At 38.8% G+C, this 27,949-nt stretch overlaps 2 protein-coding genes and 1 long non-coding RNA gene across 5 annotated transcripts; all 3 read right to left on the bottom strand.

Moving 5' to 3' along the window:
- Positions 1 to 773: 773 nt before the first annotated feature.
- Positions 774 to 5,766, bottom strand: LOC124112940. 3 transcript variants are annotated; one of them, XR_006857694.2, is made up of 4 exons: positions 4,874 to 5,766; positions 2,986 to 3,047; positions 2,043 to 2,139; positions 774 to 1,369 (listed from the first exon to the last, which is right to left on the bottom strand). It is a non-coding gene; the product is annotated as an uncharacterized LOC124112940 (long non-coding RNA). The 3 variants fall into 3 exon arrangements; XR_006857699.2 differs by lacking the exon at positions 4,874 to 5,766 and adding an exon at positions 3,559 to 4,126; XR_006857693.2 differs by lacking the exon at positions 4,874 to 5,766 and adding an exon at positions 3,648 to 4,118.
- A 3,820-nt stretch (positions 5,767 to 9,586) lies between these two features.
- Positions 9,587 to 13,778, bottom strand: LOC124111224 (perlwapin-like). Its single transcript, XM_046470869.2, has 4 exons — positions 13,550 to 13,778; positions 13,014 to 13,079; positions 11,451 to 11,550; positions 9,587 to 10,091 (listed from the first exon to the last, which is right to left on the bottom strand). The coding sequence occupies exons 1-4, from the start codon at positions 13,571 to 13,573 to the stop codon at positions 9,787 to 9,789; spliced, it is 495 nt and encodes a 164-aa protein (XP_046326825.1). The 5' UTR covers positions 13,574 to 13,778; the 3' UTR covers positions 9,587 to 9,786.
- Positions 13,779 to 16,172: 2,394 nt separating this feature from the next.
- LOC124112946 (perlwapin-like) lies at positions 16,173 to 18,398 on the bottom strand. The gene is made up of 4 exons (XM_046473160.2): positions 18,278 to 18,398; positions 17,968 to 18,033; positions 17,199 to 17,295; positions 16,173 to 16,653 (listed from the first exon to the last, which is right to left on the bottom strand). Exons 1-4 carry the CDS (start codon positions 18,299 to 18,301, stop codon positions 16,352 to 16,354), a joined length of 489 nt encoding a protein of 162 aa, XP_046329116.2. The 5' UTR covers positions 18,302 to 18,398; the 3' UTR covers positions 16,173 to 16,351.
- Between the last annotated feature and the right edge of the window lie 9,551 nt (positions 18,399 to 27,949).

Genomic DNA, 27,949 nt, shown 5'->3' with positions numbered 1-27,949 from the left:
ATGACCCAGCTGAAGACATCATTCAGGTCAATCAGATAGAGAATGAAGTCGCCCAATTCCTAAAAAAAGCCGAAGGAAAATATTCGGCCTGAAGAACACCACACTGGAACACCTGCGTAGTGAACAATGGCTTGTGATAGGGTGTAAAGAAAACTGAAATACTTTTCATAAAGCAATGCGGGGCTGTCAAGAACAGAAATCAGATTCCAATAAACTACAAAATCGTCCAAATAATACAAGAAGTGTTCTAAAGTAAAAAGCATAGTTAGTGAGTGAGTGAGTGAGTGAGTGAGTGAGTATCCAAGCAATATATCTGCAGGGGACACCAGTAAGGGGCGTCACTAAATGTAGTCATGAAGGTATCGCTCCAGGGCCTTTGTCGTGACGATCGAACGCTTTTGTTTAACCCCTGGACAAGCCTACTGCCTCAGTAACAAGCAAAGAAAGGATAAGTCAAAGAGATAAGTGTAATAAACTCGCTTTAGAAATTTTAGAAAATCGGAATAGAGTGAGTGAGTGAGTATGGTGTTACGCCGCTTTTAGCAATATTCCAGCAATATCACCAGAACGGGGGACACCAGAAATGGGCTTCACACATTGTACCCATGTCGGGAATCGAACCCGGGTCTTCGGCGTGACGAGCGAACGCTTTAACCATTAGGCTACCCAACCGCCCCTTCTGGGTTCCGAACCCACGATCATCGGATCAATCATTATGATCATTGCGCTTGTGGTACAAGGCCTGCTTTACATGGTGACCGGAAAATGTGAACAAAGAAGACAAACCAGACAAGTGCCAGATGAAACGTTTTAGTGTCATTAATAAATTCATTTTCATGTTCTGTTTGTATCCTATTACACAAAACCCAGGAATCGTATATAAAATACAAATAAGATCGGATACACATCCAGATGAAGGGTGTCATTCAAACGACTTTTTCTGTTTAAGTACCATCTGAAATTAACTAAGCAAGCGTAGATCACACAAGCTTGTTATATTGTTAACGGTCATTGTCTGATTTACTAGATCTACTAGATCTGAAGAATGCGAAAGGACTGACACATCTCCGTGGGCAAGTTCCATAACATTTGGAGAAGCCCCTGCAGTCAAAGTCGTTACTGCACCGGTGTCGCCGGCGACAGAATTGGAATGGGAATCGGAACTGGTTACGATTCCTGTTACGATTCCTGTTACGATTCCTGGGACAGACGCCTGGCTTATCACGGGGGAGGGCGGGAGAAGTACATTGTCGGGGGCAGTTTCCGCAACACTTCAGGTCCCCCCCACAGTCAGCATCACTGGTGCACCGCACACTACAGATGCCTGTGACGGGGCTTTGCACTGGACATGATCCCGGTTTATCTGAAACTGAATTAATACAATGTAGGTATATTTTGTCCAGAACCTGTGGAAAACGGATGACGATGTTGAGTCCAATGACATTTCGGATTATACAGGGAGAGGGTAAATGGTCCATGTACTGGCAACAAAACTAGTGTATTTTTTATGAATATTATCACGATTATTCAAGATGTAAATCATGGAATACGCATTGACAACTCTGAAATATAATAGGTCCCCAGTGTGACGTAAAAGGCGGCTAGATCTAGTAGTCAGTCTTAGTTCCAAAAATTTTGCTGCCACCACGACAATAATCTAGTGGTTATTCCGGACAAAATAAGTCCCAAGTGTCCAATGCTTGTGGTGGGAAGTGACTAGAAGTAGGATCGGATGTGTGTGCGAGTGATTATGTGTCAACCAAAGGTTTCCCTGGACCGTGCTAGGTTATTTGCAGTCTTTCGTGGAATATTGCTGACAGTGGCGTAAAACAACATTCACTCTCTCATCACTGAGCTGATGAAAGGTCTAGTGGTTATGTATCCGTTGAGATCTATTGATCCCGATGCCTGGTGCACTAACCAGCAGAACGATTTCAGCCCTACCAAGTGGCTACCCAAACTGCAAGTTTACCCTGCAAGGAACATGTTCGGGCCGATCGCAACAATGAAATGAAACTACACACGCCAATATTCATACTCACTTCTTGGAACACAGCGTGCAGTTGGCCCTGGACATGGTGTTGTAAAGCAGAAAGTGGTCTCTACTTTGCAAATACTTCCTACTGGACATAGGATCGCCTGTGTTGAAGATAATATATAATAGAATGTAGAAAATATCACGAATAAGGCACCAGAATAATGAATAGAATAAGTCCCAAGCAACCTATGCGGGGCGTAAGAGGCGACTTACTGGTTTAGGTGGCCAGCATCGAAGACTTGGAGCACACCGAGGGCGTTTCAATATCGTTAATATTACGTTAAGCATTATACAAACAAACAAACACGTCCAGAGTAGTGTTCACAAGAAAGACTCTTTGAGAGAACGAACACATGTCTTACGTGATGGTTACATATTAATAACGATACCTTTTAAGCGACAATTGCCATCAACAAAGACCAACTTAGTAGACGTATCGTTGCATTAAAAGAACTAACCCTTATTCCCGTATTGGTAAACTATGTTTTAAGACTATAGAGATAGTATTGTTCTGATCCTTGTTTCGAGTCCTACCGAAAACCCGTCGAGCAAAACAGGATTTAATACAATTCACACAGAAATATTAGCCAAGGAAAAGTATTGATAATAAATTATTGGGAAGGAGTACTGCATTGATGGATGCAAAAAAGTTTGCTGAATCTTTGAAATGATGGAGTTTAGTTTAGGGGAAATCCAAGTGACTAAATGAATCGATTGAAGGAAACGCAGCACAAAAACCTTTAGAATAACCCTTCTTTCATAATAAGTCCGCCTTGAATCACTGAAGCATCTGATAAATACACTGTTTGAGGCAAAAAAAACCAACTCACTACCTAATACAATCAAACGTGTTGTTTTCAGGAATATAGGAAACATTGTGCAACACAAGCGGTATATGAGTTTCTCAAAATATTTCACTGAATAATTGCATGTTCAATCCTACTTACCGCACATGATGAAGGGTTGTTTGGGGAAAAGGCTGTAACCGCCGAGGATAGCAATGGTTAATCTGTAAATAAAATACGCATGTATACAGAATCAAGTCAGATAAACTAATATGATATGACATATCATTCTCACTACACATCGACGTTTTAATAATTTAAGTTTTTATCGCCCCCACATGTACAACTTTTATCCAGAAACTTAGTCCTCTCTTTCATAAGTGATACTGGCTTACCCTAGATGTAATAAAATATGCTTGTGTAGAATGTAGCACCTAGTGCAACAATGTACGTGTACATGTAGTCCCTATTGCAACCGTGAAAGGATATAGTGCAATTGACCTAAGACGAACAATGCAATTGACTGAAATTCACTAAAATAACTACACACTGTCATATGAAACACATGAAACATTTTTGTCGACATCTGAATTGATTTAAACAATATTTATTTCCAAGAAAAAGGAATGAGATTGGTGAACAGGTTCAACCTTTTAAAACACCTCTCCCTACATCTGAATTACCTATAGCCAATTCAACAATGAATTGCATACAATTTCAACTATAAACACTGACCTGGTGCTGAAGTAAATGGGAAAAATGGAATCCTATGAAAACAATTTGATAAACTCTGGCATTTAAAAAATAAGAAATATATTTCATACCAGATACAGCAAGAGGTAGTTCGCTCCTGCCATTTTGTTTCCTGAGCCTGATGAACTGATGAACTGATGAGGTACGGGCAACTTTAATAGGCCACAGATCTTGTTTCTTACGTAAGGGGGAATCGCTCTTTCATTTGAACACTGACACACAGGCAAGCTGTCCATGTTGTGAAGATGTATGACAATACTATAATATATTATGTCTGACAAGGTTTATCAACGACAGGGTCATTGTTTTATGTTTGTATTGTACGTTTCTTTACTCCTGTCGTTTTGTTCAAATGAATTTGCTAAGGTTATATATGTAATATCAATTTGACAATATGGTCATTCTGATTTTTTTTTCATCAAGAAGGCGAAAAACTTAACTTAATGAGGATATAGAATATTTTTAGTCATCTATTTTACATCAGTTATACTTTTTATGTGTATGTAGTGTTAGTTTCATTGTATGTGTGTGTTTTAGCTTTAATGTGTACTTACATTAGTTAACTACCTCCCTATTGTAAGTGTATCGCATATAAACACAGATTGCGCACTGTAACGCATATATATATATATATATATATATATATATATATATATATATATATATATACAGCAGGCACACATGCCCATAGAGAAGAGATCGTCGCAATGTTTCTGTTTGACCTGTGCCATTACATTTGGTTAACACACAGTTAGGTAGATATTAACAAATCTGCACAAGCTGTTAATCATAATCTATATTTCGACTGATAAAGCAATAAGGAAAAGAATTTATGGATGTCAACTTCTTTATTGTGAGAAACACAAGGTTTTGGAGACTAAGCTAACTCCTTCGTCAGGTAAATGAATGCTATGAGGGTAATTAGCACTGATAGGTAAAAGAATAGAAATACCCCCGGCCTTCCGTTGCCCATTGTCCATTGCCAATTACCAATCAGTTTCAATTTAAGTCCTGGCTTCCAGTTAAGTTGCCACCATTTGTTATCTTATTACTTTTGTTGTTCTTGCATGTACATATATATGCCCCCTGTCTCATAGCATCCATTCACCTGATGAAGGAGGAAGCATAAACTCAGAAACGTTGTGTTTCTCACAATAAAGAAGTTGACATCCATAAAGTCTCTTCCTTATGTGTATCACTTATAAATGTCTTTCAAAGACTTCATAAAGCAATGGTGTTTGTTTGCAAAGTACTCATAATAGGGTTGGGGAAAGGGTGTCGCTCATTGTACATGTACCTTCAGTGTTGATGATAAATCGAACTCGGGTCTTGGGCGTGACGAGCGAACGCCTTGACCAGTTGTCTAACCCGCCGCCCAATTGCAAGTACCCGAGGCCCTGTTTCAAATACATGACCTGACACTAATCTCATGTCCGTGAAATCTAGACAGGGATGTTTGTTCGTCCACGTGACGTGAACCTGAAGAGCAATTACAAGTTGCCCTCCAAACGCTGTCAATTTGGTCATCCCTATGTCACGTAATCTTGACGTAACACCCATCTGACTCCAGGCCGAGAAAGGACCGAGGAGAAAGCTTGAAGAAGAAGAAAATTATTTTATTATAGTGTCACACATTGTATAATATGACTATAAAAATATCCATAAAAAGTATACAATGTCAGTTCATATGGCCTGTAAGACACACAACATATATACAAAAATGCATAACATAACAAGATGCATGAATATTCCCGTGGTTAACATTCATTTTTACTTGGGACAAGGTGGGGTTATGGCGAAAGCTTGTGTTTTCTTCGCTGAATCACTTGTGGTACAAATGCGGCAAGTGGTTTAATAGACCAATCGTTCCACATTTAGAGTACGGACTAGTGTAGGGTATATTGGTATGCTAATTTTCAAAGGTCGTACCACAGGTCTGAGTAGAAGCTACTTTCAACTAGAAAATGTACTTTTGAAAATGTACAACATAGGTCACCTAAGTATCAGAATCAGAATCAGTTAAAATAGTAAAATAAAATAAATACATAAACAATTAATTCACCGAAGATTATCTTATTGTTTCATATATATTTTGTAAAGCAGATTAACCATACATGCAATACAGATTAGTTGCCTTTTAGTCATATAATTGAGTAATTAGATTAAAACTGGAGTAGAGACCTGACTCTAGAAAAATAAAATAAATACATAAACAATTAATTCACCGAAGATTATCTCATTGTTTCATATATATTGTTGTTAAGCAGATTAACCTTATATTTACTACAGATTAGTTGCCTTTTAGTCATATCACATCATTTCTCTGTGATAATCCTATCTACTCCAGTTAGGACTGGTCCATTATTCGGTACGTGTTGTCTTACTTAATCCCACCCTGGCCTCCTCTCAGGCTGTGTAACAACTAGGAATATGGAGGTGTGTGATAAATGGGACGTGTAACTAATGGGAGATAACCCCTGTTTTCATTATCTCCCAGGGACCGATGATCAGTGGTATGGCATGGCGCGTTGTACGTTGTGTTTCCGTCGCCCGTTGTCTGTTCGTTAAACTTCGTTAAACGTCTCCAAACCGATTGCAGGGATAAACCTGAAAACTACATCAGCGACAGACTATTGTGATTTTAATTTTATTATCAGTCATACGAAATTACAATTTTTAGTCATCTTTACTCTATTATGTATCATGAAGTCTCGATGTTACAATGTATGTGTCTTTAGCTTTAGTTCGCAATATAAAATCAAGAGAGAAGTCGTTACGTCCCTCCTCCTCTCCCCTCTCTCTCTTTCCTTCTTCTTTCTTTCCTTCTTTCTTTCTTTCCTTCTTTCTTTCTTTCACTATTTCAATATGATGACGGTGGACACCAGAAATTGGCTTCATACATTGTACCCAGGTGTGGAATTGAACCAGGGTCTTCGGCGCGGCGAGTGAACGCTTTAACAACTTGGCTATCCTTACCGTCCACGTCTTGATGTAAACAAATGTGTACCAAGCTACTTTTCACAATTCTTATCGAAATTGTGGAATTGAACCCATAATGGAAATCGAATCAAGGTTTTCGACGAGACGAGCAAACGTTTTAACCACTTGAGTCACAGAAACATAAAAGTGGCTTGAAACTAACGCTATGTCCAATAACTTGGCGTAACTAGTGCTGGTGTATAGTTTAAAGCGGCGTAAACCCATACTCACTTTCTCACTACTTATAAATTAAGTTTTACATGTAGCATTTACAAGATATATGGCGATGTTTAGATTGTGAGTTGGATGTACATCTTTATCAAACATTTTGTTTGCTGCCTGGTGTGTAATTCACTTGTGTTTGGTTGAAACTTTGATCGAATGATAATTAACAAACTTGACGTATGAACAAATAGTTCTACCAAGTGAACTAAACATCAACTGACCATGTGTAGCTGCTGCTGACAAAATGAATGTAACAAAATGTTCTATGTTGTACTTTAAGGAACTGAGTATGAAGATTTCGTCCTTGAGATTGGACTGACATCAATCCGTCCAAAGGTCAAATCGATTTATATAAGTTGACGTCGACGACCCGAGTTTGACAGTGACACTGATGACTGTCATGTGTCACAACATCAACGCATGAGACACTCCAATTTGCAGAAGCTGAATTACTGGTTGTTGTGATTTGTTTCACTTCGGAATCTTCACCCAGCAGTTACCAAACTTCTTGACGTTTGTCATTTTACAACCACGTTACCTTCATAATACTTCAAGGGGTGTAATATACTTGAACTATTTATGTTGTTTAATTAATATCAGTGTGCAGTTCGTCTGTGGTTTTTACATAAATTACCCTGCCGTTAATATCGTCGTAATGTAATTTCTCATGAAAAATTCTTCCTTCATAAACTGAAACGATATTTGATAATAACTATCATTTCTCGTGTCTTGTGATATTAGAAATATATGAACACTCATGACGATAGCAATTGTTTCTGATATACTCTCAAAAACCCGTTGTACTAGAAATATGTAGGATAACTATGTACCTTTGCTTCCAGTGCAAGGGGTGGGCAGCCCCACATGACCTCAGAATATCTACATCTGACAATTAATAAAAATGCCAAGATTGACAAAAGAACAGCGTCATACTGTCAGCTGACATCTGGAGTATTGATAAACCAATGATTTTATTTCCAGGACCACGAATGTGCCCAGAGCGACCATCAACATGGTGTGGAGCTGATATACCACCACCAACAACTGGATAATCGATGTTGCCCATTATCATTCCGTTTCTGGTTGTTCCTGTGTGCCATATGTTCGCATTAAATCTGACCTTGAGTGTAGCGTTTCTCTCATAAAATAAATATTATCATAATGTTCATTTCAGCATTATTAAAATGCATTGAGATAATAATGTAAAACAATACATCTGGTCGGAATGAGAAAGTGCCCTTCAGTATTATGTCAAACATGTCTGGTTCTAGTGTGTGCTAGGTGTCCAAATGTCGAGATGTCTCTGGCTAGATGTTCCGTCTAACAGACCGCCTCAGTGATCTAGTGGCTAGAGCGTCTGCCCGAAGAGCAGTAGGTCGGTGATTCGATCACCGGCCACGTGATACCAAAAGTATGTTAAAGATGGTGCTTGTTACCCTGCTTGGCGATTGGCATTAAGGGGATAAAAGGCGGATTGGTTCTCATACACTGTACATGTATGGGAAATCCATTAAAACCAGCATTATTCCGGACTAGTACAAGCAGACACAAACGCACACACGCACACACGCATACACGCATACACGCATACACGCACACACACACGCACACTCACGCGTCGCTAAATAAGTGCAATAGGCGACGTCAAACCCCATTTTACCACACCGCACCTCACTCAGCTAACACCTGACTGCTAGCTGTTATCCATGGTCAGATGTGAACACCTTCCATTTGGGAATAACCTTTTGTTCGTGACGGGTGTCACTATTGGGACAAGATACTCTCACATTTTCGCGAACACCTGGTATCATAACTCTTTGGTTGTGATTCATAACTACACATTGTCGGAATCGAACAGTGTACTCTAATTTCAGAAGATATTTTTACGAACATGGAAAGGGTTTTGTCGCTTTTAGTTAAAAGTGTAGGAAGGGCAGAGCGTTAGTAAGTATCGTATATCTGTTTGTGCAGATTGACAAGTTACCATTTATAAACTGGTATTCCGGAGAAGAGGAGACCCGTGAAGGTCCGGGGTAGAATAGGTCATCAGCAACTCATGCTTGCCGTAAAATGCGACTATGCTTGTCGTAAGAGGCGACTAACGGGATCGGGTGATCACGGTCGCTGAGATGGTTGATGCATGTCATCGTACCCCAATTAAGCGGATCGATGCTCATGATGTCAACCACTGGATTGTCTGGCCCCGACTCGATTATTTACAGGCCGCCGTCATATAGCTGTGCTATTTCTGAGTGCGGCGTTAACCACCATTCAAACATTAAATTGGATCAGGTTGCCAGCCTGCGTGACTTGGTGGATTCCCTGTACACCGACAGCTGATCATGCATTCATGCATTTTCAGTCACTTGGCACCTTGTCCAGACTCGATTATTAACACGGCGCTGTCAAAATGTGGGAATATTGCTGGCGGTAAGACGTTAAGCAATGTTTTTTTATTATCTCGTTCAGATTTCTTAGGTTTACCGAGAAATATGCAATTAAAGAATTTGCATACCCTTCAGGTTTTGAATTATACACATATTCTCAGCATTGCACTCATGAAAACACCCAAATGAAATCATTTGTAATTATAAGTAATCACATTCGCTTGCTTTTAATTACATGGGAAAAACACAATATTATTACTTTAACATAGGCTACAAGGGATATACATTTTTTCAACTATTTGTGGTGCTTCTTTTAGAATTAAAGCTACAAAACAATTAAATTAATTTTCTATAATCATAAGCAATAACAGCTAAAAGTAGACAACCTCTGTTATGGGACAGAAAGTAACAACACTAGATCACATCAATTACCTGATTGCATTAAGTTTATTTTAGAGCTCTTGGTCCCATGGTGAGATGAGGGTAAGGACTGACACATTTTCGTGGGCAGGATTCATAACACTTTGATTTGCCGCTACAGTCAAAGTCCTTCCTGCACTGGTGTCGTTTGAGACATAGCCCCGCCGGTACCAGTAGGGGATTGCATTAAGTTTATTCTTCATCCTCTGGTGAGATTGGCACATTTCCGTGGGCAAGTTCCACAACACTTTGAGTTACGGCCACAGTCAGAGTCGTTCCTGCACTTGTGTGATAGGGGACAGTTGCCTCGCTGATACCAGTTTGGGGTTGGACTCTTGGGACAGATGTCTGGTTTGACTATAGGAGGGGCCGGACGAGTACATTCTCTGGGGCAGCCTCCACAACACTTCAGGTGCCCATTACAGTCAGCATCAGTAGAGCATAGCGATACACAGATACCACCAAGGCCCGGGTCCTGCACTGGACATGATCCTGGTTTCTTAGCTAAAAAGGGGAGGAATCCAATGTAGGTACATTTGTCGGGGACTTAATACAGCTCTTACATGTAAAAATGATAGAGTAAGGTATTTCTATAATTGGATTCAATACTGCCATACCCTAGAGAATATATTACGAAAGGAATCCGATTCAAGTCTAGAATGATTTGGCAAATCTCAGCCCTGAAATTGAGCATTGTTCTGGGCTTCATTTGAATTTTACGCAATATTTTGAAGATATCTATATTTTTAAATGAGAGGACTTTATTTCTGGGAATAAAGTTAGTCGACCTATATGGTTGAGATTAATGTTAGATAAGGGATACAATGCCTCACTTTGGGATTTAACACCTCATGGTCAAATACATGTCGTGTACCAAACTAGAGACATTTTATTTTCTTTACTCACTGATTGGAACATAGCTCTTCGTGATCTTACTTAGATATTATCCGTTGTTCTTTCACGTTCAAATGTTTTTGTCAAGTTCCAAAAGCAGTGCGTATTCTCCTTGCTTTTCCTCTTAACTTCAAATGATTGTATCAATGTCATGTACATGTCATTCCCTTCACTCCTCATGATTGTATGCATGCAATGTACATGTCATTCCCTTTACTCGTCATGATTGTATTCATGTTGGGTACATGCCATTCCCTTTACTCGTCATGATTGTATACATATAATGTACATTTCATTCCCTTTACTCCTCATGATTGTATTCATGTTGTGTACATGTCATTCACTTTACTCGTCATGATTGTATTCATGTTGTGTACATGTCATTCCCTTTACTCCTCATGAATGTATTCATGTTGTGTACATGTCATTCACTTTACTATTCATGATTGTATACATATTTTGTACATGTCATTCCCTCTACTCGCCATGATTGTATACATGTTGTGTACATGTCATTCCCTTTACTCGTCATGATTGTATGCATGCAATCTACATGTCATTCCCTCTACTCGTCATGATTGTATTCATGTTGTGTACATGCCATTCCCTTTACTTATCATGATTGTATACATGTTGTGTACATGCCATTCCCTTTTCTCGTCATGATTGTATTCATGTTATGAACATGTCATTCACTTTACTCCTCATAATTGTATGCATGTTGTGTAGATGTCATTCCCTTTTCTCGTCATGATTGTATTCATGTTGTGTACATGTCATTCCCTTTACTCGTCATGATTGTATTCATGTTATGTACATGTCATTCCCTTTACTCGTCATGATTGTATGCATGTTGTGTAGATGTCATTCCCTTTACTCCTCATGATTGTATACATGTTGTGTACATGTCATTCCCTTTACTCGTCATGATTGTATACATGTTTTGTACATGTCATTCCCTTTACTCACTAGTGATTGGAACACAACGTGCAACTCGTCCTGGACATGGCGTCGTTACGCAAACATAAGTCTCTTCCCTGCAAACAGTTCCTTGTCCACAAAAGACTGCCTGTAGTGACACAAAAAATGGACCGTTGGAAATGAATTTATATTACAAATCGTTCTTTGCAATTTCCAAATGTCCTCGGTGCCATTACAAAACAGTACGTCAATTAGAAATCATTATCATGTAACTACACTATAGGGGGGGATCACAAATAGTAACTGGAAATATAGAATAGAAAGACGTTTTCATTGAATGTAGCTTCATATCCTGAACATTGAAAGAAAACAAAACAATGAGCTATTATATATATATTGATAGAAACGAACAAGCTAGGGAACAATGAAAAACATAGGGAAATAAACTTTACTTTCATTACATTTTACATATCGTGCATACAAATTCAACGTGACAGAATCAAATGTTGTTTTCAACGCGTATTTGGTAGACAAGGATGGAACCCATGATAACATATCATTTTACTGTGTCTAAAACTAAGCGTTCCCTTATTCATTGCCATCAGAAAACATAGTAGTGAGTTAGGTTTAACGCTGCTTTGAACAGCACTCCAATCATATCACGGTGTGTCAGCTGGATGTGGGATGAAAGCCTAAATGATAGAGGACATTTACCACTTTGGAAAATACAACAAGCACGGGTTGGAGGCCAGAGTTACAAGTAAACATTAAAGCCAGGTTAAAGTGAGTTTAACATACATGTATACATGTATATTGTAGTTCGTCGTAGCGGTTAACAGCAGAAAAACTTTATAAATATTTTTAGAAACTGACAGAAAGAAAGAAAGCGGAAATAATATAACACAATTAAAGCATTAATGTTTAATGTTTTACATTATGCATAAATAAATCAATTTTAAAAAGTTGATATAGTCAGGGGTATTTAAACCATGGCTCCTTTGGCTTGACTTTAAATAACTAAATTGTTATGCAAATTACTTTTTGAATTTTAAAGTTTGATGAGGGTGAGTGGATGAAATGTGTCTGTCGCCTGCGGCATTCGTACCTGTGAAGTCTATAACCGCAGGCAAACGAATATACTTTTCTGCCATGACAACATGGAACACAACACAATATTTACCAATACCAAGACAAAGATCTAAGCCGTTCATGGAATGAGACATTTGTATTTTACTGAAAGTACATGTACGTGTGATTTTGTTGATTTTCGTAAAAACAAATGACCAGAAAAAGAAAATGTACATTTTCTTGATCAGAGTTCTATTTTCTGAACATGGAACAGTGAACTGTGGAGAATGGTTGTTCAACCATTGAAGCAGCCTACATGTGATTTCTTTGAATATTAACAATGGTTTAAATATGATAGAGCATTTCGATATGAGTGTCTGAACGTTGTAAAAAGTCAACAATTTCAATAATTGGACACTGGATCATAGCGGCTCATTATATGTTCATTATATTACATGTTCAGAGAAAGATATGAAGATATTTTGAGGTTTCCTCTCGGTCAACATGTCGAAGTTGTATATGTACAATCAGATTCATACTCACGGCACAAGAAGTAGGTTGTTGTGTTGGGAAATTTGCGGAAACCACCGCAGCGAGCAACGGAATTGCCTGCGAATACAATATGAATGAATTAGATTGAAAGGGCAATGTTAGTTGTAGGCCTCATCAATAATAATTGTTAAGAGAAGTAGTGACTCAGTCAGTTTTACGCTAAATTTCATACGAAGTGTATTTCAGTTACATAACGACACATCAGTTTCATTCATCTGGGACAAACGTCAAAGTGATGCAGCTTTAACAATGTACATGGTTGGTGAAATTCACAAGCTCGGAATGGTGACAAACCTAAGATCATAGGTCAGGACGAATATTGGATTCTAACTGATGATTATTTGATTCTTGGATTGAACCGACTCTGCACAACGAATTGCTTTACATGTTGCTATGATTTTGACTGACAATAAATAATTTCTGAATTGATTCAAATTGCCAGATTTAATGGAAACTATGAAAACCTTTGGCCGAAAATCAATTTCACAACTCTTATATTTATAAGACAACAATTTAATTAAACATACCAAAGTGTAGCTAGATACGGCCATGTTGTTTCCTGGAGTTGATAGACTAGATGTGGAGCTAGGGCGGCTTATATAGCCTGGCACAGATCCTGTTTGGATGTTTACGTCATTCCCAGGAAAAGCCTGTCACAGAAGCTGTGTCAAAAGCCTTGGTCAGAAGACTGTTTCAGTGTGTACGTCCCTCCGAGGACAAGATCCAATCAAAAACCATGCGGACATACGCAATTTAAAAAGAAAAAAAGAAAAAATGATAGCTGCAGGATATGTTTCTCCGTCATCAGGATATGACAGTTCGGACGTTAACGATGTAAACGTGCGATCTTCAATACTATACATCCATCCATCCAATTGTATTCCACTGCACGAGGTTCCGTGTCTAGGAATGTAAATAGAAAACACAACGTGAGGCTGTTCGTGAAAAATGGCGGATGTTGTTGTGAGTCTTCCACAAAACACCGTCAAGCAAGATCATAAGATCACCTATTTGTCTCACGATCTCGGCATCACACACCTGGTGACCCCATTTCGTTACTTCTTAATTATGAGGAGGTCTAGGGACATGGTTATTACATGTGGCATTATATTACTTTCTTCCTCATGAAGAAAATTACATATCAAATGATGATTAATATATTTATTTCAAAGACTTGTGGGGTTGATCGGGCTATAATCTACAAAAGCCTACTGGTGTCACTTTGGTAACTTAATTGTATTTATTTGAAACGAAATTTCTCGTTATTTTAATTATTTGTTTATTTGGTCGAAATTTCTATTATTTTCTCGTTACTTTGATTGCTGAACAGCTTCCTGAGGTGCATTCGCTTCTTTTCCCCTCTGACCTGTTGTTGAATTGGACACTTTAGTTACGATTTTGATGAATTTTGCTTGGATGTTATTTGCGACCAATTGCCGTGAGCGGCATCTGGTTTTCTAATCAAGAGGTTGATGTTAATCTACATACCTGTATAAATTTATACGAAAACTGCTTATATTTACTCAGTTTTTTGCTATGCTTCTTACAATATTACAGACCGCCTCCGGCGTCTAGTGAATAGAGCGTCTGCCCGCAGAGCGGAAGGTTATGGGTCCGATCCCCGGCCGTGTCATACCAAAGACGATAAAAGATTGTACTTGTTGTTACCCTGCCTGGCGCTCGGCATTAAGGGGGTAAAACAAGGACTGGTCGGCTCGGAGTCATTATACTGAGTAAACCACGGCGTTTCAGTTTCATGTGGGAGGAAAGCCTAATCCCCAATATCCCGCTTCTAAGCAAAACGCCTCACGATTTTTCCGAGTCAATGAAAGTCAAGTGACAGAGTTAACCTGAGCACACAATCGAATAGCTGTCTTCTATCAATTTTGAATTGCTTTAAATTCTTTTACAAAGTCATATTAAAACATGTCGGTAAGAAAACAATATTGTGGCAGTATCACGCGGGATGTAGGCTTGTATGCTACGAGTGATACTGTAACAACGTATAATGTCATTTCTGAAATAAATCATTATGTCAAACCTCTAAACAAGAGTGACCAGGTAAGGACATATTTTCATACTGGAACGGTTCTCACTAATTCGTGCTAGAAAATGATAGAAAATGAAGACTTCAATGAAAAGGTGTCTGAATGAGCACGACAGAAAACATCATATCAATTTGTTAATCCCGTAATCTTCTCTGCCATATTATATATAAACTTGGTACCTATGATGTAAACTATGATTCATGACACTGATTAATGAGTGTTACTCTTGGGATTATGAGTGAGTGAGTGAGTTGGGTTTAACGCCGCTTTTCACAGTATTCCAGTTATATCACGGCATGTCAGCTTAATGTGTGAGGAAAGCCCGAAGTGATGCAGGTCTCAGATGTTTACCACTTTGACGAAACCTACGAGCACGGGTATGGTGCTGACAGACCTATAAATATAATCATGGTGAACCGGAATTCGAACCCACGATCTTAGGTTTGTCGAGTAGATGACAAAGGAGCCATGCCCCTTATTACTTTGTCGGCACATAACTATTCCAGAAAACTGTTTCCTGTACCTGAAGGGTTTTGGAGCCCCGAAATAAATAAAAGCGAATAAACTAGTTCCACAATCATAAGAAATTTGTCAGTTGTACGATTCCGACTATATGATATTCATGTGTTTGTGAATCACTACCGATTAGTGAAACACTACTCACGAAGAGTGGGCAGGAAAATTAATGATCACTTGTTTCGTTCACCTGGCTGGTCTCGCCACTGTAAGCAAGAGATGTAGATGAATCTGCGCTCCAATAACTTGTACTATCTTTCTTTTCATGCAATATACGAGCTGAGTACCTATCAGTATGGAACACTGTAAGGGACATCTTTAATCAGGCTAAATATCCCAGGGAAGAAAGCCAGAATTGAGTCATAAGAGGAAGGAAAGTATACGTTTACCACCTTGGTGAAACCACACGTAAGGCGCGAACAAACCATGGGTTATAATAAGGATGAAACTGACCATCAAACAAACGATCCTGGCACTGCTAAGGGGTACAACTATATAAAGCGAATAGCGGCGCCTTTGGAGACTGGGCAACATCTGACTCCTCAACCTTAAGAAAATATAAGATCCACTCGTGCTAGTAATTAAAACGTTTTATTGTAATTGGTAATTGCTTTTGTTTTGTTTCCTACAAAATGAAAGTAAAACAATATCAACGTATAGAGAACATGATGTTCAGCCATGTGAATTGTTGTTTTCAGAAGGCTGGTTTGACAGATAGAAAAATAACAAGGTCATTAATAATAACTAAATTGTATTTCCAGCACTTCACCCTTTGGTGAAAAAAGGGTAAGGACTAGCACATCTCCTTGGGCAAGACCCACAACACTTTGCTCGGCCATAGCAGTCAAAGTCGCTCCTGCATCGGTGTGGGACGGGACAGTACCCCGGGTAGGGGTTCACGATGTAGGGACAGAAGCCCGGTTTGTCTAAAGGAGGGGCTGGATCAGTACACTGTCGGGGACAGGATCCACAACACTTCTGGTTCCCAAAACAGTCAGCGTCATTGTTGCACCGCACTACACAAGCACCTATGAGACCGTCTTGCACTGGACATGATCCTGGTTTATCTGAAACAAACACCGTGGAGACGCTCTACATAGCTGATTTAGTTGGAGCAACTGTAGTTAAAATCTGCATAGATTTTGGGTTGGGTTGCATCTAGATCTGTAATTGATATCTGAGCAGCCATTGATGCACTACATTTGAATATTGCCGTTAAAAGAAAACTGATTATCTTCATTTTTGGATTTTATATCGGATTATGTATTATGAATCAAACAGTTAGATACGTAACTACATGTCATTACAAAGAAAAGCATGTTTTGAAAAAGGTATATAAGCATATTTTGCTACATATCTTAGCTCTTGTCTAATAATGTTGTAAAGGCACTATATAATCTTCCCTATTTTGTCCTTAAAGATTATATGGAAAACCAGCTAATGAATATTATAATGATAAAAGGTAAGAGGTCATGAATTTTTTTGGTAGTGAAAATATCATAAACCTATCCCTAGACAAATTCATGACCCCTTACTTTTTTTGCATTGTATAAGTCATTCATTTTGTTCAGTATATGTAGCAAACAAAAGCCATCTCACTCCATTTACTCACTCGTTGGGACACATCTTGCAACTGGTGGTGGGCATGGAGTTGTAATACAGAAAATGGTCTGTACCTGGCACGCAGTTCCTGGACCACAATGGATCGCCTGTACAGAAAAATGAATAATGAACCGTTGGATATGTTTTTTAAAGATTGTTATGTTTCCTTTAAAACTTGTAGCGTTTGGGAACAAGGTAAATGCTGATTATGTGATAAACTTAACAACAGTCAAATTAAATACATAGAGCTTTTCACTCAGATTTTATGTGGCTTCTAAAGCAAAGCATCTGTACTGTCAACATGCAATATATTGTCCAATTCGTTTCATGTTTTAATACAAGATGTTTAAATGATTTGGTGCACTTCACGAGGTAAGACCCGTTTTATTACAACAAATATTGATTGGTCAAAAGGGGTGACATAGAAGGGACAAAACTCGTAATAGCCACCAGTGGCGATACGATCGAGCTACGAAATTCTAGCGTAGTTCGGCAAGAATGGTAACTTGACTTTTGTAGTCAGTTAACATCCATGCCTCGGGAAGATGTGCAACAGTCTAGTTACATGACGGCGGTCTGTGAACAGTTGAGTCTGGTCAGACAATCCAGCGACCCATAGTATGAGCAACAATCAATGCTTTCGGGGTACGATGACACCGAGCCTGACCACCTGGTCGCCTCTTACATCCAGGATACGTTGCTGGGGACCAATTCTCCCCATGGCCACGGGGATAATTAATTTATGCAATTAGTTTATGTAAAGTCTGATTCTTACTTACGGCACAAGAACTAGGTGGCTGTGAAGGTAACGTTGCGGAGACCACTGTAGCGAGCAACGTAATTGCCTGTGAATACAATTGTGAGTGAGTGTTAAGGTCATATTGTAAACATTATTTCAATAAAATAGCTGTGATTTAACATATCAATAAAACCATCAAAATGTCCATGAATGATCCTTTGCAAAGATAAACTACGGACCATCAAAGCAGTGACCCACAGTTAAAACGAAATGGAAACATCGTAAGCCTATAAAAAGAAATAACTGTCCAACATAACTTTACCACATTCTAAAGATTAAATTCAACATACCAAAAGTAAGATAGGTCCTGCCATGCTGATTCGTGTAGCTGTAGAACTAATGAAGCTGCAGCTAGATAAGGCAACTTTATAGAGACTTACAGAATCCTGTCAACCTGGCATCATTCTCTCATGGAACGAGAAAGGACCCAATCAAACGTAATGCGGACGTGATAATAAGCACGCATTTTCTAAGGGCCGCAGGGTGTATGTGTATTGACGTACATTTATGGAGTCTGAAACAAGGTATTAACGTCATATGGGTATTTCAATCATATGTCGTTTTCAAGAAAACTGTACGACAGAATGATATAACATGTGTGTTGTTAGTTCGTAGTTACATTGTTGTATTATTGTATGTTTGTCCTTATTTAAGGATAGAATTGGGACAGGATGTAGACTTGTGGCGGAAGAGGCTTTCGTTTATGTAGTGTAATACACTTCCTCCATGTCAGAATAATGAGATCTGATTGGTTTGTGTGATCTTGATAAAATACTATGTATCCCGCCATGTACATTTCTCAGCGGGAAAATATATCCCTTACACCCCTCCACGAACAAGACGGGTTGCACGTGGACTTCTGAGAGGGAGAATAAATCCCTAATACCCCGCTTCTAAGCAAAAAGTCAATGAAAGTTAAGTGACAGACTTAACCACACAATCGAACAGCTGTTTTCTATCAATTTTGAATTGGTTTAAATTCTTTTACAATGTCATATTAAAACATGTCGGTAAAAAAACAATATTGTGGCAGTATCACGCGGGATGTAGCCTTGTATGCCTACCACTCGTGGTATAAAACCCAACGCGGGACGCATAAAACCACATGTACCCCGAGTGATACTGCTACAACGTATAATGTCCTTTCTGAAGTAAATCATTGTATCAAACCTTAGCAAATATTAACAAGAGTGACCAGTAAATGACATATTTTCATACTGGAACGGTTCTCACTAATTCCTGCCCCAAAATGATAGAAAAAGAAGACTTCAATGAAACAGTGTCTAAATCAAACCAATTTGTTAATCCAGTAGTCTTCTCTGCCATATTATATATAAACTTGGTACCTATGATGTAAACTATGATTCATGACACTGATTAATGAGTGTTATTCTTGGGTTTAAGAGTGAGTGAGTGAGTTGGGTTTAACGCCGCTTTTCACAGTATTCCAGTTATATCACGACGTGTCAGCTTAATGTGTGAGGAAAGCCCGAAGTGATGCAGGTCTCAGACGTTTACCACTTCGGTGAAACCCAGGAGCACGGGTATGGTGCTGACAAACCTAGAAACATAATCGGGGCGAACCGGAGTTCGAACCAAGAGGTTTCTGGCGTGCCAAAGGGACGCAACTCTGCACAGCGAATCGCGACGCCTTAGACGACTGGGCCACCCGTGCTCCCCGTGGGATTAAGAATATACATTGTATGAAACTAATGAAATCCAGAGAAGACAGCATTAAACAATGCGATATATCAACACAGCGTGTACTCCAATGTGCTTTAATCATATGATCTACCACAAATGGAAAGCTTGATTGCCTTATTGTGACTGCTAGGGTTACCATAGTCAGCGCCTTGTTCTTACACCCAGCCCCATCACCACACCTTCATTAGACTTAATTGGCTTCGTCATTATATTTTGATCTTTGCACATATATTTGTACATATGTATATGCTTACTCGTTATTCATCTTATGAATGGTCAAGAAGTAGCTCTGAAACGTCGTTATAATGAATAAAAGAAGATATTATAAAAAATGTCATGTATTCACGTTCTTCCAACTTCTAAAAGTCTATCAAACTTCATTGTATGATCATTTGTAACAAACATGCTAATTACAACAATGTCCCAGTATACATGCAGACATGCAGACTGCATGTGAATCGGGTGTTGTTGTTTTTCTTTGAAGTGTGTGTCTAGATCTTCTGCAGGATCTTAGCAACTGCAATGTAATAAGTAACTGGATAGCGGAGCTACCCGCACCGCGGGATACTAGTGCATATACAGTGCATATATTTCATTATACCTTTTTATATTTTTCACAAATTAAACTTATCCTAGGAATTGCTAAAATGTCTTTCTCGTTTTTATCCCCACTGGTCTGCCATGCCTTGGTCAGCTCATTCACGCGAACAGTAAAGTACGTAATCATAGATAATATAATAAATTCAGCGCGTACGTCCGCCCCGGCCCTTGTTCTCTTGATAAATGTTTTGTTACCAGCTGGCGCAGGTTTTGACCATCGTCAAAAACTGTAATTAAAATCAACACTTGTTACCCAATACTGAAATTGTTCTATTACCACCTGTTTTGTGTAGTCAACTTTGACAGCCTATGGCAGATAACACAGACGGAAATTACAACTTCAAAGTAATTGTTAATGTGATACGATTAGAGCTGTTGGGGTATATAACTCCTTGGGTGTTGGTCCTCGGCACACTTGCTTGAATAAACCCTAAGGACCTCACAGCTCTCTCCTCCCTCGTTTCAATATCTTTCAACATGCCAGATATTTCCGTGCAGTAGCGTAGCGAACATGTATCTTAGTCAGAAAACGGTTCCTAGAGTTAACACAACTGTTTCAAGCAAGATTTATTTTATACGTAGGTCTGTTATTCCATACTTTCCGACAGTCCAGCGATCAAAGGTTATATGAGCAGTTTTACCTTCCGTGCGCGGTTACCGAATAGGCTATAACAACGCATTCCATATTTCTTAGGTTTTATCCTCATGAAGTAAGGATTTGAATATATTGTAACTTGACCCGTCCATGATACAATTGTAGACGGTACAACACAGCCTACACAACAATTAAATACATTTATAGTCATCCTTTATACCACATAACAACGTGCATTCGAATGCGCACCGTTTAAGTATACAATTACCGTATTCACTCCTTAGTTCTTATCGTCTAGCTCCGTAGATATTAAGGACATGCGCGTAGTCAGTAGCAACTTAGCCGTCTTGATACATTACCATAGTCACCAAAATAATCACTAATCAAACTAATAATTACACTTACTAAAACCGCTATATATTCTACCTCCCACATTCATATCTTTATTTGGATCAAATATTTACCTTCCTTATTTGCCGAAATTATTATGTTGTGAAAGTTATTACTAAAACTACAAATATGAATGTTTACCGTCTTTTTAGAAGCACATGTCATGTTCCTCATCTGAACAGTTTGCGCAGTCTACCGTATATGCTCTACGTATTTATTTTCGTTAATGTGAATAGCCATAAATGGTTTACCGTAGTTACCCAAATAGGCGCGACATACCACACATAGAATTGTCATGTAGGTTTTACCGTACATACTCTATTAATTATTTACGATTACTCAATTTAGCTGTTAAGAAATGTTATTTGGCATTACCGTTATTACTCTCGTAAATATTGCATCCGTGCATACCGTGCATACTCCAATATAACATACATTGCTTTTATTCCAAGATTTAGATTGAAACTGTTAGGATATCATTATCATTATTATCATTATTATCATTGTACGTCACTATTTTATATTAATTAATGTAACTTGAATGATATAACACACTGGCTTGAATAAACCCTAAGGACCGCACAGCTCTCTCCTCTCTTGTCTCAAGGCTAGCTCGCAATAGCTAATTCCCCATATCGAGGCCTGACAGTTATTTGAATCACCTCAAAGCTGTCTTACTAGGTTGAACATGTGGTGCTACATATTCATTGCATGCCGTTCTGCGGGAGTATTTCCCTGCCAGCAGTACATCTTTCAATATATTCAATCATATTACTACTTACAGTAAGGTGCGGTGGGATAGCCTAGTCGCCAAAGCGTTCGCTCGTCACGCCAACGATCTGGGTTCGATTCCACACATGAGTACAATGTGTATAACCCATTTCTGGTGTCCCCTGTCGTAATAGCTTGAAATTGCCAATGCGACGTAAAATCATAGTCACTCACTCACTTACAATAAAAAAATGTGTGTAGTCTACCCTTATGGTCTTGTGGATAGAGAGTCTGCAGGGAGAGTTTGTTTGTCGACATCTTGGTCGTGTCATGCCAAGAGACGTTAAAGATGTACCAGCCCGGGGGTCGGCGTTAAGGGGATAAAACAAGGAGTGGTCAGCTACAGCATGGAATGTCAGTGTGTTAGCACCATAATTTTGGGACTAGTACAAGTAGCCACACATAAGTGCATGCAGGTCGCTTTACACGTGTAATAATGTCCACGCGATCTTAAATCCAAATTTACCTCACCACAAATGTGTGTGTGCTAATGACTAGTTGTCTTGCGGTTGAAGTTTCTCAGCATCCTCCTAACCAGGCGTTTCTGTTGTCATTGAATCATTGTTATTTGAACTTATTTCATCAAATAATTGACGACGCCATTGTATTCAAGGACGATGTCATCCATGTCAGGGCTGTTGAAGTACGCATAAACATACGGCGCTACTAATTAATGATAATTCAGGGACCGGGGTGCACCTGTCAGTTGTAATTGATTGAAAGACAACTATTTCCCGGAGTTGGAGGATCGTTGAATAACTTGTCCGTCGTAAAGTGACCTCGCCCTTCATTGTAGTGAGTGAGTGAGTGAGTATGGTTTTACGTCGCTTTTAGCAATATTCTAGCACTATCACGGCGGGGGACACCAGAAATGGGCTTCACACATTGTACCCATGTCGGGAATCGAACCCGGGTCTTCGGCGTGACGAGCGAACGCTTTAACCACTAGGCTACCCGACCGCCCCCTTCACTGGAGAATAACCCTCGAAAGCAGATCTTGATGGTCGTATTCAAACTCGAAACAGATGAGCATGCCATATATCAATATAGTCATTGTGTGTATTATTTGACTGATACCCATAAATACTCATGCTGAAACATTTTAGACTTCAAAATGAGATTTGTTAAATTTGGAATTTATACTGAAAATGAAAATGATGAAACGTGAAATCGTTAAGTATTATCATATCGCTTTTATCAATAATTTACTTTGAAACACCTATAGATGCCTAGATTCATTTGAACAGCAGTTGAAATTACATTTACATTTACAGATGTCTTTTGATCTATGATTAATGTGACTTCAAATATGATAAAATATTATCAACCGCCACAGAGACATCACCAATCGAATCCCGTGACGCGTCCGGGTTAGAATTGCCTTCAGCAACCCAATAGGCATGCTTGTTGTGTGAGGATCGGGTGGTCAGGCTCGCTGACTTGGTTGATGCATGTCATCGTATCCAATTAAGTAGATCGATGTTCATGTTGTCAATCACTGGTCCAGACTCGATATATTTACAGACCGCCGTCATATGACTTGAATATTGCTGAGTGTGGCGTTAAACAAACGACACAGACAAACAAAACTATTCCCGGTCATCTCCAAATGCCAGCACGCTGGATAAAGTATATCATGCAAGGAGCAAAATGCGTTGTTAAAATGCTTTTCAAACATGTAAATGTCTTTTTCCCGTGTAATTCACTGAAAGCAGAGAAAACACATTCCATCTCTGACAACGATCTTTTACACATCTTTTTTTGTGCACACATTGCAAATCCATCTAATCCTTAATCTGTATGTGGAGATTTATTATCAGTTCTTAACAAGTATAACCTACCAAACAACCTTTGTACATATATAAGCTGTGGTGTATTTCCTCAAAGAGAAACTGGAAGCAACTGGTTAATAAAACCATTCATGTATATGAAGAAAATATGTGGCGCAGAAAAGTTTCTGTCAATACAGGTCTTTCACGCTTCATGCTAATACACACAAAGCTTACTCACCATATATTATGGCAACTAGCATATCTGTACCCCGAACAGAAATCAAGTTTAAAATTTTGTGTTAGAGTTTCATCACGAAACAAGACTTCCAGGGACTGTTTATTGTGTAACAAGCATGCCTTTGATTATGATAATCACATCATATTACATTGTGAAGCTCTACTGCAGGAAAGAAATTAACTGTTTTCAACTGTTATTGATCTGCTTGATGTTGAAACCTATGTCCAGTTGGAATTACAAGATGAAGAAGATATGTTGTCATTTTTCTTTGGTGTTGATACTCACTTCTCACAATGTATTGATATAGTTACATGGGGATCTGTTATACTGATATTTTCTGCTTATGTACTTACACTAAAGCCTTACCTTGATTATGTCATCTGATCTAACCTTTTGTACTGTGTGAGTGGCATAACACTGGTGCTACTGTCTTGTATTGTATATATGTACAGGTAATATGAGTTTGTGTGAATACGTTTGATTAATTATGTATAATCTTCCGATTAACTTCTGGAGGAAATAAAGAATCTCTCTCTCTCTCTCTCTCTCTCTCTCTCTCTCTCTCTCTCTCTCTCTCTCTCTCTCTCTCTCTCTCTCTCTCTCATGTAAATGTCTTTTCCCCGTGTAATTCATTGAAAGCAGAGAAAACACATTCCATCTCTGACAACGAACATGTTACCTCCAAATTTACGTGAGAGCTGAAGGGAAAAACAAGAATCAACAAGTTGTCATTTCTTTTAACGCAGGTATTATTCCTTACCAAATTTATATCACTAAATTAAATTATCCATGATAAGTGACAGTGTTATAATGATATAATATCGTATGTATGTTTATATTAACATATCTATCAAAATCAACTCTACTAAATGTCAATGTTTCACAAATACAGATTGACGTTTGGTTCAGTGAGTGCTGACGACTGTATTTGACAACAGTCTCAAAGACCACCTGCGCCTACGATAGATGTATGAGTGTCAGAACATAAGCTCGCGGCGACTTGTCATACCCTCATTGACGCGGGTCGTATTTTTTATTTACTTCACAAATAATACTTGAATCATGTTTTATTCATTTTGCGGATAAGGAATAGCAGTTTATTCATATAATTTTCACCGCTACTTTGCCTTTAACGTGCAATGGATTCTGTTTTGGTGGATAAGGGATACTGGTTTATCTCTGGCGTTAACGTTATATATTTCCAAACGAACCACTTTTTCACATTATTATGAATACCAAGGGAGTATCTTTATGTAGATCAGTTGCCAAGGTCTATCACTTCTTTTATTCCACATTTTAGGTCTCCAAGCAGACGGTATAACATGTCAATAAATGTCGTAGACCAAGCATATTGATTCTGTAAATTTTATATGTTCTAGCCGTACCAACCAGGAGAATAAAGACGAAATTCATGTTCTTTTTATTTGTAAAAAATATACGAGTATTACACACACAATCAGTTAACGATAAATTTGTTGAATTCTAACAATGAAGATGTTGTCAAGTCGTTAAACAATGTATTTGAAGCATGTATTTACATTTGGTGTATATATACTACTCAAAAGAAGTTAAGGATCATCCGATTCTTTCATAATGGTAAAGTTAATCTGTCATGACATGAGAAATTAACTATAGTAATATGAAAGAATCAGGTGATCCTTAACTTCTTTTGAGTAGCATATTATGCTATTTTCAAAATCGCGTTGATTTTTTTTGCTTGCGTTTCTAGCCAATAGAGAGACTATTTGACTTTATGCTCTTTATGCAAATCTTTCGCATTGTCACCTTCTACGCCCAAATTCCTTGCTGGATTGACCATAATTAAGTTCTTGTGGGGTTCCTGATCAAACCATATAAATACTATGTTGAAATAAATGGACTAGAAATATTTTAAGAAAATGTGTGCATATAAATGTTAAACATCATGTATAAACCTTGGATTTTTCCAAGCAAGTTTCGTTTTGTGGTCGGTTGTTTTTTGGGGGGGTTGAATCTGGGGAGTGAATTATGTTGCAATACAACGCGTGGCTGCGAAGTTTTGACTTTTATGGACCTCGTTGGTGGAAATGGCTGCTAAATATTTTTTTCAAAACTCTGTTCCGAGATCCAAACACGTCCGTTACCTATGCTGGAGCGCCTCGGTCCCACTGATTCAAAAGGTTTCTCCCTGGTGGGGTAAAATGGTGCTGTCATCACCACTTGCATAATGCTAAAGGGACAGTTCTATCTTCAAGTTTGGGAAGAAGGTGAAATCTGGTGAATTCGGAGGATGTTCAAGTCGATCAAAGCCATTGCACTCATGGAGACTTGGAGACATTTAGCCTTGATATGCTAACGCAGAAAACCGAAGTCGTCACATTACCAGGTGCTGGAACAGGAATTGCCTTCTTTGGAGGAGACATTATAGGTTTCCACTGCTTTGCCGGTTGTTTAGTGTCTGGCTTATGGAGGTGAAACCAAGACCCATCCATGATTACAAGTTGCTAAGCAAGATCAGGTGGGTCTGCTTTGAAACGACGTAAACTATCACGAGAGATGATGAACCTGGAGAGTTTCTAATAAGGAGTCAGAAGCCTTGGAACCAGCGTGCTGAAACCTTTGTCATGCCCAGTTCATTCTTCAGAATGTTCTCAACTCTTTCATGATAGGTTCCTACTGTATTGGCTATGTGACGCGTCGATGATCATTCATAACCATAGTTGCAGCAGCTGAAGGGTTTCCTGATTTTGGATCATTCTCGAAGCACTCTCTTCCCCTTTTGTACTTCACTTCCCACATCTGAAGGATTGTGCGTCATCCGCTATAGTGGACACCGTGTCCGCATGGATGGCGGCTATCCTTTTCAGAGATACATTATGATAGCGCGGCAGCGAACGTTGTGAAGAGGGTGTATGTTAATGTTATGACGCATCCATCGCGGTGTCTTCCCATACCCAACGTTATATTTAAGAAACAAAGAATACTATGACACATACGCTTTCTTGTTAATATATTCCTTATGGTTGATTTATTTGTTCAGTTTACTGTAATACGTTTCGAATCATTTTTAACTGTCATATCACTGCTTCTTTGTCAGGCAGCCCGTCCTTAGTGTTATGTGTGTAATTACCGTGCAATATGGTTTATGCGAACCGTTAAAAGACCAGTTGTAAAATTTATATCTGTGTGTAAACTTTGTTTAAGAAATATACGACGAGTGAGGGTTGTTTATCGTCCAATAAAACACTGCAGGTAGAATAGTGAGGGGCCCAATTTTCACGCTGATTACCTGCACCTTTTCTCTCAAACCGATTTTCATATCTCGTTCACTTTTGGATGCGATCGTTCGGCCATTGCGTTTATCTTCGTTGCCCAGCTACATGTACGGGGACGAACTCACCAGTTTTCCAGTTATATCAAGGTGTGTCAGCTTATCGTGGGAGGAGAGCCCAACGTGATGCAGGTCTCAGACGTTTACCACTTTGGTGAAACGCACGAGAGCAGGTATGGTGCTGACAAATCTAGAAACATAATCGGGGTGAACCCACAATCATAGGTATCTTGCGTGCCCAATAGCCGCAACTCTGCACAGCGATTTATGGCGCCTAAGACGACTTTGCCCAAAATGGATCATATATTTTGAACTGCAAACAACATGTTAATGTTACTAAATGCAATGTGCATTGACTCACATAAATACCATCCAAAAAACATAGAGGTTGCTGGTATCTTTACTTTTCAAACAGACTGAGCCCCAAATGTCAAATTAGCACGTTATTCTACAGTTAGAGCTTGGTGTCCCAATCGTCCCCCTGTATAAGGAACAGTTGATCACCCAAACTTAGATAGGGGTAGCCTATGGCTAGTTGTTAAAGCGTTAGTTCCTCAGACTGAAGACTGGTGTCGATCTCTG

This window comes from Haliotis rufescens, unplaced genomic scaffold, assembly GCF_023055435.1.
Source record: "Haliotis rufescens isolate VD_foot unplaced genomic scaffold, xgHalRufe1.0.p SCAF_5, whole genome shotgun sequence".
Lineage (NCBI taxonomy): Eukaryota > Metazoa > Mollusca > Gastropoda > Lepetellida > Haliotidae > Haliotis > Haliotis rufescens.
Note: the sequence above shows the minus strand (reverse complement) of the source record. Positions and strands in the feature narration are given on the sequence as shown.